General features: G+C 43.3%; 2 protein-coding genes across 2 annotated transcripts in view; both read left to right on the plus strand.

Moving 5' to 3' along the window:
- Nucleotides 1-1,269: 1,269 nt before the first annotated feature.
- Nucleotides 1,270-5,319, plus strand: LOC113408136 (pendrin-like; the record flags this gene model as incomplete). The annotated part of the gene is made up of 4 exons (XM_026660891.2): nt 1,270-1,500; nt 3,382-3,436; nt 3,780-3,925; nt 5,212-5,319. Coding segments are annotated over 4 exons (540 nt in total), but the record flags the coding sequence as incomplete, so codon positions are not given.
- Nucleotides 5,320-11,268: 5,949 nt separating this feature from the next.
- LOC112108907 (E3 ubiquitin-protein ligase Hakai) overlaps nt 11,269-16,039 on the plus strand; it is a gene marked incomplete at its 3' end in the record, with an annotated part of 7,732 nt that continues 2,961 nt past the window's right edge. Inside the window, exon 1 of the mRNA XM_026660890.1 lies at nt 11,269-11,295. Within this exon, the coding sequence (XP_026516675.1) occupies nt 11,283-11,295 (13 nt within the window). The remainder of the gene's footprint in view (nt 11,296-16,039) is intronic.

The following is a 16,039-nucleotide window of genomic DNA, read 5'->3' on the forward strand; positions in this document are numbered from 1 at the left end:
ACCTCTCGAGGTCCCTTCCAGTCCTAGAATCTATGAATCTATGAATCATAAACCACTGCAACTTGGAAGCTTTATAGAACATCATGGCTGCTTCAGAGTCAAAATGCATCTGGTCAGTACTCGTTAGGGAGGGAGCCATTAACTGCTGATAACATGTTTAACTAACTGGACAATTCTCCTGATAATGGGCAATATGTTCAAACATAGGCACCTGAAGAGGATAATCAAATCGCAAATATGAGGTGTCAGTTTGAACCTCATCTTCAGAACTTGACCCATTTAGTGAACTCTACCCTAGAGTATTTTCAGGGCCTGGGGGAAAAAATCCTTTCCCTCCAGCATGCAGGCAGCAGTAGAACTCCTCCATGGCTGCTACTATAGCCTTGGGGTTGAGGTTGGAGTGACCATTGGCAGCTGTGCCCACAGTATGTTGGGGAGGGGAGAGAAAGGCCAGTGGATCTGGACGCAGTGGATTACCTGGTCCTTCCTTTACTCCTTCTCCTCATCCCTACATCTGTTTGACAAAGTTATAGACTGGCATTCTCTTCAGAGCTGCATTCTGGTGCACAGAGAGTGTAAATCCCTTACACAGGCTCCTTATATTTTGCCTCCTATATGCAGAAGAATTGCATTGGTTTTCCTGCCAACAGGGCATTCCACAGCTGCTTAAATGGGGCAACATTTATTGTGCTAAGTGTAAAATGGCCATTTATGCCATTAAGTGCTTATATGAGTGTCCAAAATGTGGAATGTAGATGTCCCATTGAAGTCCCCACATTTGAAGGTTGGGAATAAGTGTCAATTTTTGCCAGATATTATACTGCAGGATGCTACATTTTTGTATTCTTTCAAGTTTATATGATGAAATTTTCAGGTAAGTGACAACAACTCTTGACCCTTGGACTGTTATTGCAATAAATGTAATACATATAATTCAAAAATAAAAACATCAACCCTAAAGATACTATAGGGTAAGGTTCTCAAGTGGAAGCTTGTTAGTTGTTTTCTGGACAGTGGTTTTCCCATATGGCTCTCCTCCCTTAATGAACAAAAACACAGGAAAGAAAATACACTGTATGCAGGGAGAAGTGCTAATTATTGGCTCAGTCTTGTTTCCATTTAAGTCATTTAGTGCAGGATCAGTCAGATGTGAAGAAATGAGGAAAAAATGCTTCCGTCATTATTGCTTAAATAAGCTAATATGGAAAAATTCCAAAATCTTTGTCCCTGATTATGTGATATATTTCTTATATTATCTGTTCTGATTAGAATGGCATCATCAATGATTCTGGGACTACCAATGAAGCTTTTGAATCTGATGAAGATCTTGATGATCCTGAAGATCTTAAAATTCCAACCAAAGAAGTAGAGATCCAAGTGGACTGGAATTCAGAACTCCCAGTCAAAGTGAATGTCCCCAGAGTGCCTATCCATAGTTTAATTTTTGACTTTGGAGGTGTATCATTCTTGGATGTTGTAGCCGTGAGGACAATGAGAATGGTAAGTCTTTTTTTTTTCCTGTGCAGTATTAGTCATTGGTATGTTAATTAGGGACAGGTTGGCTGAAATTAATTTTGAGTTTCCCAGTGTATGTTGGTTTGTGACACGTAGATTTTGGTCTATTTATAAATTAGAAACTAAAAAACTATAATAAAAACATTATTAAGGTTGTAAAGACAAGCACTTAAGCATTAGAAAATGCCAGAATTAGAATGCCCGTGCAACCTTAATTTGGGCTCCTTGTGCCTATGCATTGCTACTATCTTTAATTTACATGATCGCATATTTTTTCCATGGGACCCCTGCTTCAGTCAGTGCACAGGATGGCCAGCGCTCACTTAAAGAGAAGCTATTCAATATTTTGTTTTATTCTCATTGTTCAATGTGTGGCCCCATGCCTTATTTCCTGCACACTATTCAGACCTTGCTGTGGGGATGTAAAGTTCCATGAGAGGGTAAGGGTCACGATGGGACACTTGCAAGGTAATAAATCATGGCCTTATGTAAGGCCCCCTGGTGGTTATATAAGATGAGGCCTTATGTAGGGAATGGTTGAACCAATCGGTGTGGGGCTATACATGTGATAAACACATGATTCTCCTTCTTGTCCAATCGGTAAATGTGTAATTATAGCCTAATTGTGTTATGTAATGTTGAGAAAGACTATAAAAGAAAGCTTGTAATAAACAGGATTCAGAGTCAGCTTGCAACCACATTGGTCGTGTGCTTTATCCGCATGGGACCCCACACCTTGCCATGAAGACAAAACTATTAACTTCCTCATGGACTTTTCTTTAGCACTCAGCACTATAGTATCTGACTACACTAATATTAATCAATGTACGTTCACAACACCCCTGAGAGGTGAGGGGTATTATCCCCATTTTACAGATGGGGAGCTGAGGCACAGGGAGATTAAAATGAAAAGTATCCACTAATTGTGGGTGCCCAATATGTGACACATAGGACCTGATTTTTCAGAGAATTTAGCATTATATAGCACTTGGTATGTTCAAAGCATTGACTTCAACTGCAGTTCCTGAGTGGTCAGCATTTCTGCAATTCAAATCCCAGGTTATTAAGTTGGACATCCAGAAAATGAGGAACAAACAGTTGGTCTGCAAAAAATTCTTTTCTGTTCCTGTAATCCTCTGCCTTATTCACTATGCATCTTCCAACTTCTGCAACAAATGAGGCAGGGGTCCCACAGACCATCAACCTTTTTCTTTCTGAGACTCCCCTCAATATGCTATAAAAACTCCATGTGTGCCACACCTGTTTTTTCTGCATATAAAAGCCAGGGCCGGCATTAGGGGGTAGCAAACACGGCAATTGCCTGGGGCCCACACCAAAGGGGGCCCCCACAAAGCTACATTGCTCAGGCTTCGACTTCAGCCCCGGATGACAGGGCTCAGGGCTCCAGACCCATGCAGTGGGGCTTCTATTTTCCGCTCTGGGCCCCAGCGAGTCTAGTGCTGGTCCAGCTTGACAGACTCCCTGAAGCCTGCTCACGGCCCCCAGGGGGCCACAGACCTCTGGCTGAGAACCACTTCCACAGACAACCTTCTATACTGCACAACCCCAATTCATTCCCAGAGCATGTCCATAGTGTCATGCAACCATAATCATAGATGGCACTGTCAGCTTTGCCTTTAATAATCAAAGTCTGGCCACTGACAGAAACCGCATACTGGAATAGATGGACTTTGGGTCTGGTAATTTCTATATTCCTATGAATAAAAGAACACATGATTCGGGATTGTGGTTCAAATACTCAAAGGAAAATGAAAAATGTAACTAATCTTTGTGAATACAAATACTGTTTCTTAAATATGTGTGTATAAGAAAATGTTTATTGCAAACCACCCCCTTTTTTTCCAGATAGTTAAAGAGTTCGAGAGAATTGATGTGACTGTATACATCGCATCACATCAAGGTAAACATATATGTATTATCACTAATGCACAGCATGAAGGATAGAATAAAAGTAATAAAGGATCTGTGGATTGGATCTGTGGAAGTACTTTTTTAGTAAATATAGTTAAAAGTGAACTGAACTGCTCTTTTAAACAAATAAATAGTTAAACTGTGTCTGGCTGTGTCTGCAGGCGTACAAAGGTGTCTTGGGGAGAAATGAATTTAACTTAGAGAGAACCCACTATGATAGAATTATAGGTCTATACATTTTATTGTTGATAATTGTTCATCTCTATTTTGACACTTATTTCTTCAATTATTTTCCAATGTATCAGTCTTTTATAACTTTGGTTTTTGTTCAGACAACATTATAACAAAGCTGGAACAATGTGGCTTCTTTGATGATAACATCAGAAAAGACATGTTCTTCCTGACTGTCCATGATGCTGTGCTTTACATACAGCATGAAATGATGCACAGAGACATCCAGGATCCTATTTTTGAAAAGGTGAGGCCCATATATCATTTGTTTTTCTGTATCATACACTAGCTGTAAATAGTTTTCACAGTTTGTGGTAAAGGGAAAAAGCTTTAGGAACTAGATGAAGAGTTGTTTAAAAAAGCAAAAGATGTTCATACAAGGTGCTTATAAACTGGACAGCTTGTGTTGTATATCTGATGGCCTGCAGATCTTTTCTAACTGTTAGAGGATTATTAATTACTATGTATCATTTATATTGCAGTAGTGCAGGTTGAGGTCCCATTGTGCTAGGCACAGCCAGAGATACCTGTGCCTACCGATGGGTGTGTTTGTGAAGAGTGAGGGCAACTGGCTTCAGCAGCATTACTGAGCATGCTCAGTCAGGGTGACTAGACAGCAAGTGTGAAAAATCGGGACGGGGGTAGGGGGTAATAGGAGCCTATATAAGGAAAAGACCCACAAATTGGGACTGTCCCTATAAAATCGGGACATCTGGTCACCCTATGCTCAGTCCAACCAAGCAACAAATCTGAGGGAGGAGGGGTATATGACCCCACCTGCCCAGGCCCCGCCCCACCCCCCACTGCCCCACATCGCCTCTGCAACAACACAAACATGTAGTGAACCAGTGCTCCCTGCAATTCCTGAGAAACTTTAGAACACTGAACAGATTGATTCAAATCCTCCATACATTACAAGGAGGCCCTAAAGTTCTAATTCTGCCTCCATTCAGTGCCTGTGCTAACCCATTGGGGGCCCTAAGCAGGAATATTTTTGGACCCCCCTACAACACACTATTAATTAAGAGGGGCCCCCCCTTGAGCTGCTGAGGGCCCTAAACAATTGCTTAGTCTGCTTATGCCTAGCACTGGCTCTGCCTACACCCATCTTAAATATGCAGCCTTGATTAAGGCCATACACTCCACCAGGGGCCTTCAAATGTTGTGACTGTTCTCACAAATACAGCAGTATGAGACCCTGAATTTTTGGTCATTTTTGCTTGTCATATCAGACTCTGGAGGAGTTACTCTGCAGTATTTATGTATTTAAAAAGGTTGCATACCATTTTAACTAACCTATGGCTGCATACACACAGACACTGAGTCATCACCAGGATTACAAGCATGGCCTTCAGCATCAAAAGCACAAGTCTCTACCCCAACAGCTAAAAGAATAATTTTGTTAATTACGAGTAAGCAGCAGGTTTTTATGAGCGGAGGCAGTAACACCAAGGCTTTTCATGGCAACATAATTTTATTGGTACGGTTGCAACATTCATTTTGTTCACAATACTTGTTAACTTTTCTCTTAAGATTTCACTGATGCAGGAATCTAAGGAACCAATAGATTTCTCAGAAACAGGCAAGCTTGATGATGAACTTGATGTTCAGGAGGAGGTATGGAGCTATCCTTTTAATTAAATAAAGCATATGTCCATGATGTATGCATATTTATCTTAACTATAGCGGTATGAGTGGTGCTGATACATGGGGGCCAACCAAGAAAAAATAAAATAAATAAAAACAAAACAAAACACCATAGCCTTGTGGGCTCTACACACTTTGGCAGCTGACTGGCTGATCCAGGCAAAATATTGACTGTGGCACACCCAAAGAGTGGGTTGTGGGATGCCCAAAGTCTGCCCTCCCTATTCACCTAGAAGTCAATGCTAGTGAGGGAAGTCACAATGAATCTTTTTTGAAGGTGTAGCAGGTGCCACATGTATTCACGCTTCTCCACCTCCAGCACCCACAAGGTTTTATGCCTGCTTCTACCCTACAGAGGCTTAATGCTTTCATCTGAAATTGCTCTCCCCATCCACCAGCCAGTTCTAAAAGCCATAATTTACCCCTAACATTTTTAAGTTACCTCAGGGACTGAAGAAGAAACAGCCTGACTCCAGATTGACTGTTTTGTGAGGGTTCAACCTGCTACTTGACAGCCAGTGTTTACTGGGTGTAGGTCATCTCCCTGACTGACTACTGAGATGAAGCTGCCAACCAGAGAGATGGCTTCAGGTTACAGCCTCTTTTAAAATTATTTCCTGGTAGACTCAGTCAGCCAGCACTGAACCCCTTGCTTGTATAGTAATATATGTGCAAAAGTTTTTTTTTTTTTTTTTTTTAAATATGGTGTGTACACAGAACTCATCACCCATTTCCCTCTCACCATCCCCCATCTTTTAAAACTTATTTCATTAGGCCCTGCGCAGACTTGCTTCATGAAGGAAAACTATTACGCATATCTTGGACTCCATGGCAATATTCAGGCACCAATACTATATAAACGTTTTCTGCACTGGGACTTGTCTTTGCACTTGAAGAAAACACTAATTTTTCTTTGTCTGAACTCTGTAGATCTCTGTAAATCTCCAAATTTTGTCTATTGACATGTAATCCTTGAAACAGTCAAGTCTGATCAGAAAAATGTGTTCATAGAATCAGTGTTGGCAAGATATGGGAGGCAGATCATCAGAACTATTACAGAAATTGCAGCTAGTTTTAGGGTTTGTCGGTCTGTGTCTATAACCCACTGGTATATCAATGCATATAGGAAAAAAATAGCTTCTTTATGGTAACTCGGCCCCAGGGGTTGAGGAGATTGTAAGCTCTTCTTGGGGGCAGGAACTGTCTCTTATGTATTTGTATTATGCCTAGCACAATGGAGCTCCAACCCTGATGGGAGGCCTCAAGGTGCTACTGTAATACAAATAATAAATTCCTCACAAAAGAGAAGCAATAGGCAGTAGCAGCCCTAGGCCCTGACCTGCAAAAGGATCTGCAATCCCATGCAATTAGTTTCGCAGGACGTTAACACGGCTGCATTCAACACACGTCTTTAAAATTTATCTATTAGTCATTCAAAATAATTCCTGGGTTTGTTGCAGTATTGCAGTCTCAATATAAAAAATCCCTTATATAACAGAAATGGAGTACAGGTAAAATTTATTCACTCAAAACTGTTTACTACATTGCTATAAAATGTTAACCATATATATGGATAAGGCTCAATAGGAGGGACTATTACTTAAGAGTCTTGGTTCTTTAGTGCTATTTTTAGTAACTCATGCACTCCTGGTTAATAATCATTACTGAAATTAAACCTATATAGATTGAACAGTACCTTACTCTACAAATAGTCCCATTGAAGTTAATGGAATTTGTGGAATAGGCTGCTATAAAACTGGAGTAAAGATCTGACTTAATATCTAGTTTGGTTTTTGAAATGGGATTATATAGTATCATTGGTTTAATGAAGAATTATCTGCATAAACTGTTTCATTCTTTTAATACTCTACAAACTGCATCTATTCTTCTAAAAAATGTGTACTTTTAAAAGTTATGCTACAATCCCCTAGTGCAATAATTTACACAAAATTTAAAGGATTACAAGAAAATCTTTTTAACTTCTGTTTTTAAGGCTTTATATTGGCTATGTAAGAAATGATTGTTCCCATGTAATGATTATATGTTTAGATGAAACATTACACAAATTGTTACATTAAAAATTAAATTAAATTGTAAATAAATTAGTTTTAAAACTGAAATTCCTTGTGGCAACTACCAATATACAATGTTGAAAAAACATGCCATAAAAACCATACGTAGACCTTACAATACATAGGTTTCTAGATTACATCACATTTATGGTCTAAACTTTGTGATCATTTTGGTATCTTCACATATTAAAATTACAGTGAAATAAAATGTGTAATTAAAGTATCACACAAAATTTCGAATGGGACCAAACACACACACATTGCACACAGAAAATTACCACCATCACAACTGGCATTAATTGGCAGTCTCAGCTGGGAAGCCAAGCACTAAGTAGCACAGATTATATCTCTAAGAACCTTGCTGAACCTCCATTAAAGTCAGTTGATAGACCCCCAGTGACTTCACCGAGAGTTGGATTGGGCCTTTACCCAGAGATGGTCCTTTTTCTGGCAGAGCTGAAACACTGGCATAACAGTGTGATGCTATTGGATATACAAGGGATTTTCAGGACAGTCAAATAGGCTACTACTACTACTACTACTTTCAAAAGCACAAAGGGCTCAATCCTGCAAGGTGTTGAGCATTCTCATCCAATCCAGCAAAACACAAGCACATACTTAAATTTAAGGATGAGTAGAGTCAATGGGACTATTCAAGTGCTTAGTGCTTCATTGGGTCAGGCTAGAGTGCTCGGCCCTTTGCAGGACTGATCTCCACATTCACAAATTTGCTCAGAGCTTGACTCTGCTACTCTTATGTATGTTGATCTGAAAATGGTGGCAGAATTGAGTTTCAAATAAACTGCCACTGATGTCAATGGAAGTGCTGTGTGTAGAACAATGAAGGATCAGGCCAATTTCCCTCAGAAACATTACTTCTCATCAACTGTTGTCCATTTTATATACCTTTATATAAAACAAACTGTAAACACTTACAAAATACGGAATATTTTGATTAACTTGAAAATTGTTAGAAGCCATTTGGGCTTTTATTTTTCTGAGGAAGATGTAATAAGGAATATCACGAAATAATAGAGTGATACTGGTAGAACATACTTGTCTTGCTAGAGATCGGCCTTCACTCTGAAGTTTGAATTCTGATCCAAACTTTCCTCAAATGTAAGTCGCTTTGGATCCAGTATTTTGGTTTTTGTCTCGCATTTTTGCTGCCTGAGCATTTAAGAAGAGTAATAATAAAATACAAGGATATTTAAAAATACATTTTCCTTTTAAAATATGATTTTTTTAACCAGGATGAATTAATACAGAATGGGGGTATAGGACAATTATTCACACTCATGGGCTGCATATACACTTATTATCTGAGTCATGTTTGTATTTGTTTTGAGTTTACTGGTACAGTATATTTATAGTTATCCAGATAAGAATGTTCTCATGGGTTTCCATTACATTCTTAATTTACTACACCCATCCAAGCTCTAAGAACAACAATAGACATCATGAAGAAAATTTCAAATACTTCTGTTCAATGGGGATGGAGTGGGATGCAAGGGGAGACATACTTATTTTTATATGAAGGATACCAAAGTAATGTATTTTACAATATAACTAAAACCCTGCAGAACTTTGCACTCATGCATAAACCCCTCAGAAGCACCGCTGGATATACTTGTTTTTCAAGCATAATACAGGAATGGCATTTTTCTAAGCATTTTGTGACTATTAATACTGTTAGATCTCTGTATGTCAAAGGTTTACCTTGAAAGACAGAGATATTTTATTAATCTTTTTACCGTCTAGAAAAGGTGCTGTATTTTACAGGAATGTTGTCAGTGACCTAAGGAATAAACGTTGTGCAAACTGAAAAACACCCCCCATATTTTATCTCTTTAATGTTCTCAGAAATGTTATCACTTTCATACCAGCTTCCCTCATTGTAGGGTGGCGATCGAATTGGGCAATAGTCACTGGAAAGACTCCCACTGAATTGAATTTAGTGGGAATTGTTACTATTTTGACCTTAGTTGAATTTAAAATACACTTACATGAGAAGCTAACAGTTTCTCCTACTGTTAGTTTGCCCCCTAGATAGATCAAAACACAGGCCGCTTGTGAGCAAATGACTGAAACAGCATCAGCCATGAGCCCCCTAAAAGCTGCAGAACAGCTGCTGTGGATTCGTGGCTCTGCAGTTGTGGCCACTCTCTTTAGCACCATCCGTAGACTCTACGGTGATTTCTCAACGATCTTGTGCAGGAAATGTCTCCACGCACTGAAACTCCTCCAAGGCCTGGCTGCAGGCAAGATTCCTATCATGGGCAGTGGGTATCAAAGGTCTGGGGAGGCTGAGCCTCCCCAAACAGCATGGCCCCACCCACCCCCAGACCTCCTCCTGCTTCCTGCCAGCACCTGCTTGATTTGAATTACAATGCAGAATACAAAGTGTAGCATGTTCACTTTATATTATTTTTAATTACAAATATTTGCACCGTAAAAAAGAAACAAAAGGTAGTGCAATCTATAAGTCAAAGCATGAATGGACATACAAATGCTTAGCATATCTGGCACGTATATACCTTGGAACGTTGGCTACAACAGTGCCATGCGACCGCCTGTTCTCACCTGCAGGTGACATAAATAAATGGGCAGCATTATCTCCTGTATATGTAAACAAACTTGGATGAACAAGTAGGACTGAGTGCACCTGTAGTCTCTATATAGTTTTACATTGTTTTATTTTTGAGTACAGTTATGTGGAAAAATAATTCTACATTTGTAAGTTGCACTTTCACGATAAACAGACTGCACTACAGTACTTGTATGAGGTAAACTGAAAAATACTATTTCTTTTGTTCATCTTTTTTACAGTGAAAATATTTGTAATCAAAAATATAAAGTGAGCACTGTACACTTTGTATTCTATGTTGTAATTGAAAACATTTGAAAAGATAGAAAACATACAAAATATTATAGTACATTTTAATTGGTATTCTCTTATTGTTTAATAGTGCAATTATTTTTCACTGAGTTAATTTATTTTGTTTAAATCGCCTGAGTTAACTGTGATGAATTGACAGCCCTAATTCTAGACTGCAGATGCACTACATACCTAAGGTAGCTGGTGACATTCCCTTAGGTGACTCCTGCAAAGGAAATATCTCTGTGTGTACACCGGAAAGATACTGACAAACCACAGGGAGGTCAGAGAAGAGCTACAGGACCCCTCAGGCCCAGGCTTGGTTCAGAAAGCAGATTTGGAGCCTGGGGACGCGCTGCCTGTGAGCCTTGGGGGGCACGTTGCTCACTCACTGCCAGGCCTGCAACCTTTGGTGTTTTCCATAATGCACCAGATGCCGGAGCCGCGCGATGCGGGGAGACTCTCCTCATTCAGTCAGAGCCCAGAATCCGTGTCTAGATCACGTAACTGCGGACAAAAGCTCGAAAGAGCCACTGGAGGGACCCCGACGGGCCCGCACCCCTAACCGGCCGGGGCCCTTGTCAGACGCGCCGCGGGCTCCCACAGCAGCCGCCCCGCGCGCGGCCCACCAGAGCGCCTCCCACACCGCCGGCCGTAGCGGAGACTCCATGGTGGGACTCCAACTCCCGGCATGCCATGGGCCAAGACAGGCCTTCAATGAAGAGTAAATGTGCCAACATGAGCCGGTGGCGCCCGCAAAGCATGCTGGTAACTACAGTCCCCGGTCCGGCCGCAGTGCACACTGGGAGCTGTAGCTTGCACGGGACCTATTCGTTTTGCCCACCGAAGCAACTTCCCCTGGGCACGCGCGGCTCAGTTCGGTTCTCCTTTGTGCAGACCTCACCCCCCCCATTGACAGCACACCTTCCGCTTCCGTTGTCCAGGTGCTTCCGGCCCCGCCCTTCCGGCGCGGTGACTTCCGCTCCCACAGTGCCCCGCGCCGAATCATGGACCACAATGGTGAGGAGGGGAGAGGGAGGGAGCCGCATTTATACCCGGGCGGGCCTGCCCCGGGGCACTGCGCGGTGCGGCCGGGGGAGCCGGCCACGGGGAGATCCCCATGGGGAGAGGGCCCGGGGAGCGGCCTGGCGTCCGAGGCCTAGCGCGGGCTGGACCCCAGCGCCGCCGGCCCACAGTGTGGGGTGGAGGGGACTCGGCCGGGCCTCGCAGTCCCCGCGCCTCCCTCAACCTCCACCCTGACAGCGGGCCCTAGTCTCTACCGGGCCCCGCCGCGGAACAGGCGCCGATCGCCATTGGCTTCCTTCGGCGGGGCCCCGAGGGGACGGGGAAGGCCGCTGTGACTGTCCGCCCCGGGGGAGCAGCGAAGTGGGAGCAGCCGTAGGCTGTGAGACTAGGTGCCGTGTGGCTTGTGCGGCCCCCTCCGCCGCCCGCGTAGCCATGCGCTGGGGCAGGGGGTACTTCAGCAGAACTCGCCCAGACGTCACTGCCCGAGCAATGGCCGAGGTTCGTCATTTTGGGCTGAAGGATCGGTCCACTTTGTACTAACTTAGCAAGGGACTCTGGTTCTTGGTGTGTAGTTAGCAGAGGATGGGAAACACCTGTCTAGATCTGCTCTGCTATCAGTATGTACTGTTTGTATAACGCGCTGCACTTCTTGTAATTGGTTCTCAAGCAGGCAAGTCAGTAGGGATTGCAGACTAATATAAAGGTTGCAGGTTCAAATCTGCAGTGTACTATGCTGCTCCTTTGGTAGCATATTCCATGCATTTTACTGGATGTGTGGGCCTGAGAGGAGCATTTAAAAATCAAGGTTTTGTCTGGGTAGTAAAATCTCAAGATTTTTCTAAAATTTGAGATTTATCATAGTGGCTTTGGTTAAAACTTTATTTTCTTGTTCTGCTTGCAGCATGCTATGTTGATGTCCTCAAAGTTTCTGGCCTAGAAATATCTGAATTGAACACTGTTCTTTATCTGGTTGCTGCAAATCCTCCTTGGATGCACACCTTTTGTAACTACTGTGTATATATAGCTTGGGTTTGGGGATTACTTTGAACGTAGCCTGTAATTCATCACCAAGGCTAAGATTTAATCACGGGTATTTTTAGTAAAAGTCATGGACAGGTCACAGGCAATAACCAAAAAATCATGGCAAGTGACCTGTCAGTAACTTTTACTAAAAATACTGCTAACTAACTCTTAGCTGCTGGAGTGGAGGGGCGGTGTTACAGCAGGTGCTGCTGCTTCTGGGGGTGGGTGGCGGCCCAGGGCCATGCTGCTGTTGCTCCGGAGGAGGGCAGGTGACATGTGGCCCCGCTGCTGCTCCCGGGGAAGTGGGGGGCCGGGCAGCCTGCTGCTGTGAGATGGCCTGTGGCCCCACCACTCCAGGCCACAGGATGGCCCGTGGCTCCACCGCCACCCCTCTGGGATTGCTGCTCTGGGGCAGCGCCTGGGATCAGTTGCTTGGGGCTGCCACAGTAGAGGCCGGTGAGGGTCAGCCACTGCAGCTGCGGAAGTCATGGAGGTCCTGGAAAGTCACGGAATCTGTGACCTCCATGAAAGATTCGCAGCCTTGTTCATCATGTACCGAAACAAGTGACTAAATAAGAAGCTACAATTCTGTTTGCTAACTGACGATTAATTAAAATGTGTTGGAACACAACTGAAATTTTAAATTTATAAAAACTCATAAGCATAAGATTCCTCTTACATGAATTTGAGTGGGCTCTAGTAGTTTTTATTTGGGTCAGAACTGTGACAAGAGACTGACATTCATAGAGATGTGTTAATTTGTGGTGTGTCTCCATTGACTTCTGAAGTCAGTGGAATTACACCAGACGAATGTGGTCCATAGAATTTAAGAGATAGAAAAGACGTATTAGATCAGTCAGTCTACTTCAGGGGTAGGCAACCTATGGCACGCGTGCCAAAGGCGTGAGCTGATTTTCAGTGGCACTCACGCTGCCCGGGTCCTGGCCACCAGTCTGGTGGTGGGAGGGGGGGCTCTGCATTTTAATTTAATTTCAAATGAAGCTTCTTAAACATTTTAAAAACCTTATTACTTTACATACAACAGTAGTTTAGTTATATATTATAGACTTATAGAAAGAGACCTAAAAATGTTAAAATGTATTACTGGCATGTGAAACCTTAAATTAGAGTGAATAAATGAAGACTTGGCACACCTCTTCTGAAAGGTTGCCGACACCTGGTCTACTTCCTGGAAGTCGCTACAGGTTTTTTCCTTACTGTAACTTTTTCAGTGTTTTATCCAGACTAGTTTTTAAATCCTCCAAGTGTTGGGGCTGTAACCATTTCCCTAGTAGTCTCCCTTTTAGGAAGTTGTTTTTCTAATATTTGGTCTATAGTTCTTTTTTCTTTGCAATGTTATTTGTGTAGTTAGCACAGTTCGTGCACATGGGGTAAATTGCCCAATAAATAACCAGAAGAGTTTCCCGTGTAAAAGTATGTGCAGGTACAGAGGGGAGGTACATATGCTCTTTTTATCTGGAATACTGTATTTCACAAACTAGGTAAGTTTTCAGTTGGAGGGGACTTAACTTGCAGTATCACCCCGTTACTCTTGATTATAAATACATTCTCTACCATTCTAAACAGTTCTTACTTTTTCTCCTGTTTTAGCCATACTGATACATACTTGATTCTTTTATTCTTCTCTCAAAAAATACCTCATTCAGTTACTCAATGCCAAATTAAGCCCCATAATCATCTTTGTTACTTTTCTCAGGAGGTTCTGATTCTGAAGTACCAGAACGTAACTTTTTCTTGTATGTATCTGCACTGGCAATGAGATGGACTGGATAGCCTAAAATGTATATCTGATCTCTATATTCCATGTGTGCAGACACATCAGTGTTCTGCAGACAGGGACTATCGGGTTTTTTGCAGTACCAAAGCATGCAACTCAGAATTGCTCCTCCTGTTGACCTCTGCTCTGAAATTGCAGTGCTCCTTTAAGTTGGCTGCCCAGGAATGCATGTGAACAGCATCATACGCTTTATTATAAAAGGATTCACGATTTCCCAATATGAGGAACATCCACAAGCTTGATATTTTGCCTATGTGATGCACCAGTCCAAACTGCCTCTGTGTGTCTCATTACTACTTTGTACTCCTCCATATATTTTCTCTTGTCTTATATTAGGTATTATACTTAGATTGTAAACTGCTTGGGGCAGGGACTGTCTTTTTCTGTGTTTGTACAGCACCTAGCACAGTGGGGTTCATATCCATCACTAGGGTTCGTAGGTGCTACAGCAATACAGATGCATAATATTTTCATGTAATGAGGACCCTGTTTATTGCCTAGACATTGTCCTTGCCCATTGTTTTGGGAATTGGCATGTGTCAAGGTGTCTCTTGCCTCCCTTGCACCAGAGATTTAAGATTTAAAACCACTCTTAAGAGGTGTGTGTCAGCTAGATAAGTTCATGGAGGATAGGTCCATCAGTGGCTATTAGCCAGGATGTGTAGGGATGGTGTCCCTAGCCTCTGTTTGCCAGAAGATGGGAATGGGCGACAGGGGATGGAAAACTTGATGATTACGTGTTCTGTTCATTCCCTCTGGGGCACCTGGCATTGGCCACCATCGGAAGACAAGATACTGGGCAAGATGGACCTTTGGTCTGACCCAGTATGGCCGTTCTTATGTGTGTAGGAGGATTAGCCTTTAATTTTACATATATATGTTATCAGATATGCTGGTAAAGCCTTGGTAGTTCTCTGTTTTCTGTATTTGGTCACTGATGTTCCAGTGATGTGTTAAATAAGATGTTATAGATTCCAAGGCCAAAAAGGATCAGTCTGATCCTCAAGTCTGACCTCCCCAGGCCATAGAACTTCCCCAAAATAATTCTTAGGATATCTTACTAAAAGATAGATTATATCTTCATTTAGAAATTGTCAGCGATGGAGAATACACCATGACCGTAGTGAATTATTCCCATGGTTAATTACCCTCACTCAAAAATGTGTACCTTATTTCCAGTCTGGATTTGTCTATCTCAGTGGTCTCCAACCTTTTTATGCCCAAGATCACTTTTTGAATTTAAGGGCAACCCAGGATCTGCCTGGCCCCTTCCCCCAAGGCCCCGCCCCACTCACTCTACTCCTGCCCCCCCCCCGGTCACTCGCTCTCCCCCACCCTCACTCACTGTCACCAGGCTGGGGTAGGGGTTTGGGAGGGGATGCAGGCTCTGGGCTGGGGCTGAGGAGTTCGCACTGTGGGTGGGGGCTCTGGGCTGAGCCTGGAGCACGGGGTTGGGGTGTATGAGGGGGTGTGGGCTCTGGGAGTGAGTTTGGGTGCAGGAGGGGGCTCCGGGCTGGGGCAGAGTGTTGGGGTGGAGGAGGGGGTAAAGGGTGCTGGCTCTGGGAGGGGGGTCAGGGCTGGGGTTTGGGGTGTAGGAAGGAGTTCAGGGTGGTGGCTCAGGGCTGGGGGTTGAGGTGCAGCTTCTCACCAGGTAGCAAGCCATGCTAAGGCAGCCTCCGTGCCTGCCCCGGCCCCACGCTGCTCCCGGAAGGGGCCAACGTCCCCTTGCAGCCTCTGGGAGCGGGGGATGGCACATGGCTCCGTGCGCTGCCCCTCTCTGCAAGCACCACCCCTGCAACTCCCATTGGCTACAGGTCCCTGTTCCCAGCCAATGGGAGCTGCAGGAGCAGTGGTTGCAGGCAGGAGCAGCATGCGGAGGGTGACCTCCTCCCCCCCCCCCCCCCCCCCCCCCCCCCC

The sequence above is a fragment of the Terrapene carolina genome, unplaced genomic scaffold (assembly GCF_002925995.2).
Source record: "Terrapene carolina triunguis isolate 2854851 unplaced genomic scaffold, T_m_triunguis-2.0 Scaffold840, whole genome shotgun sequence".
NCBI lineage: Eukaryota > Metazoa > Chordata > Testudines > Emydidae > Terrapene > Terrapene triunguis.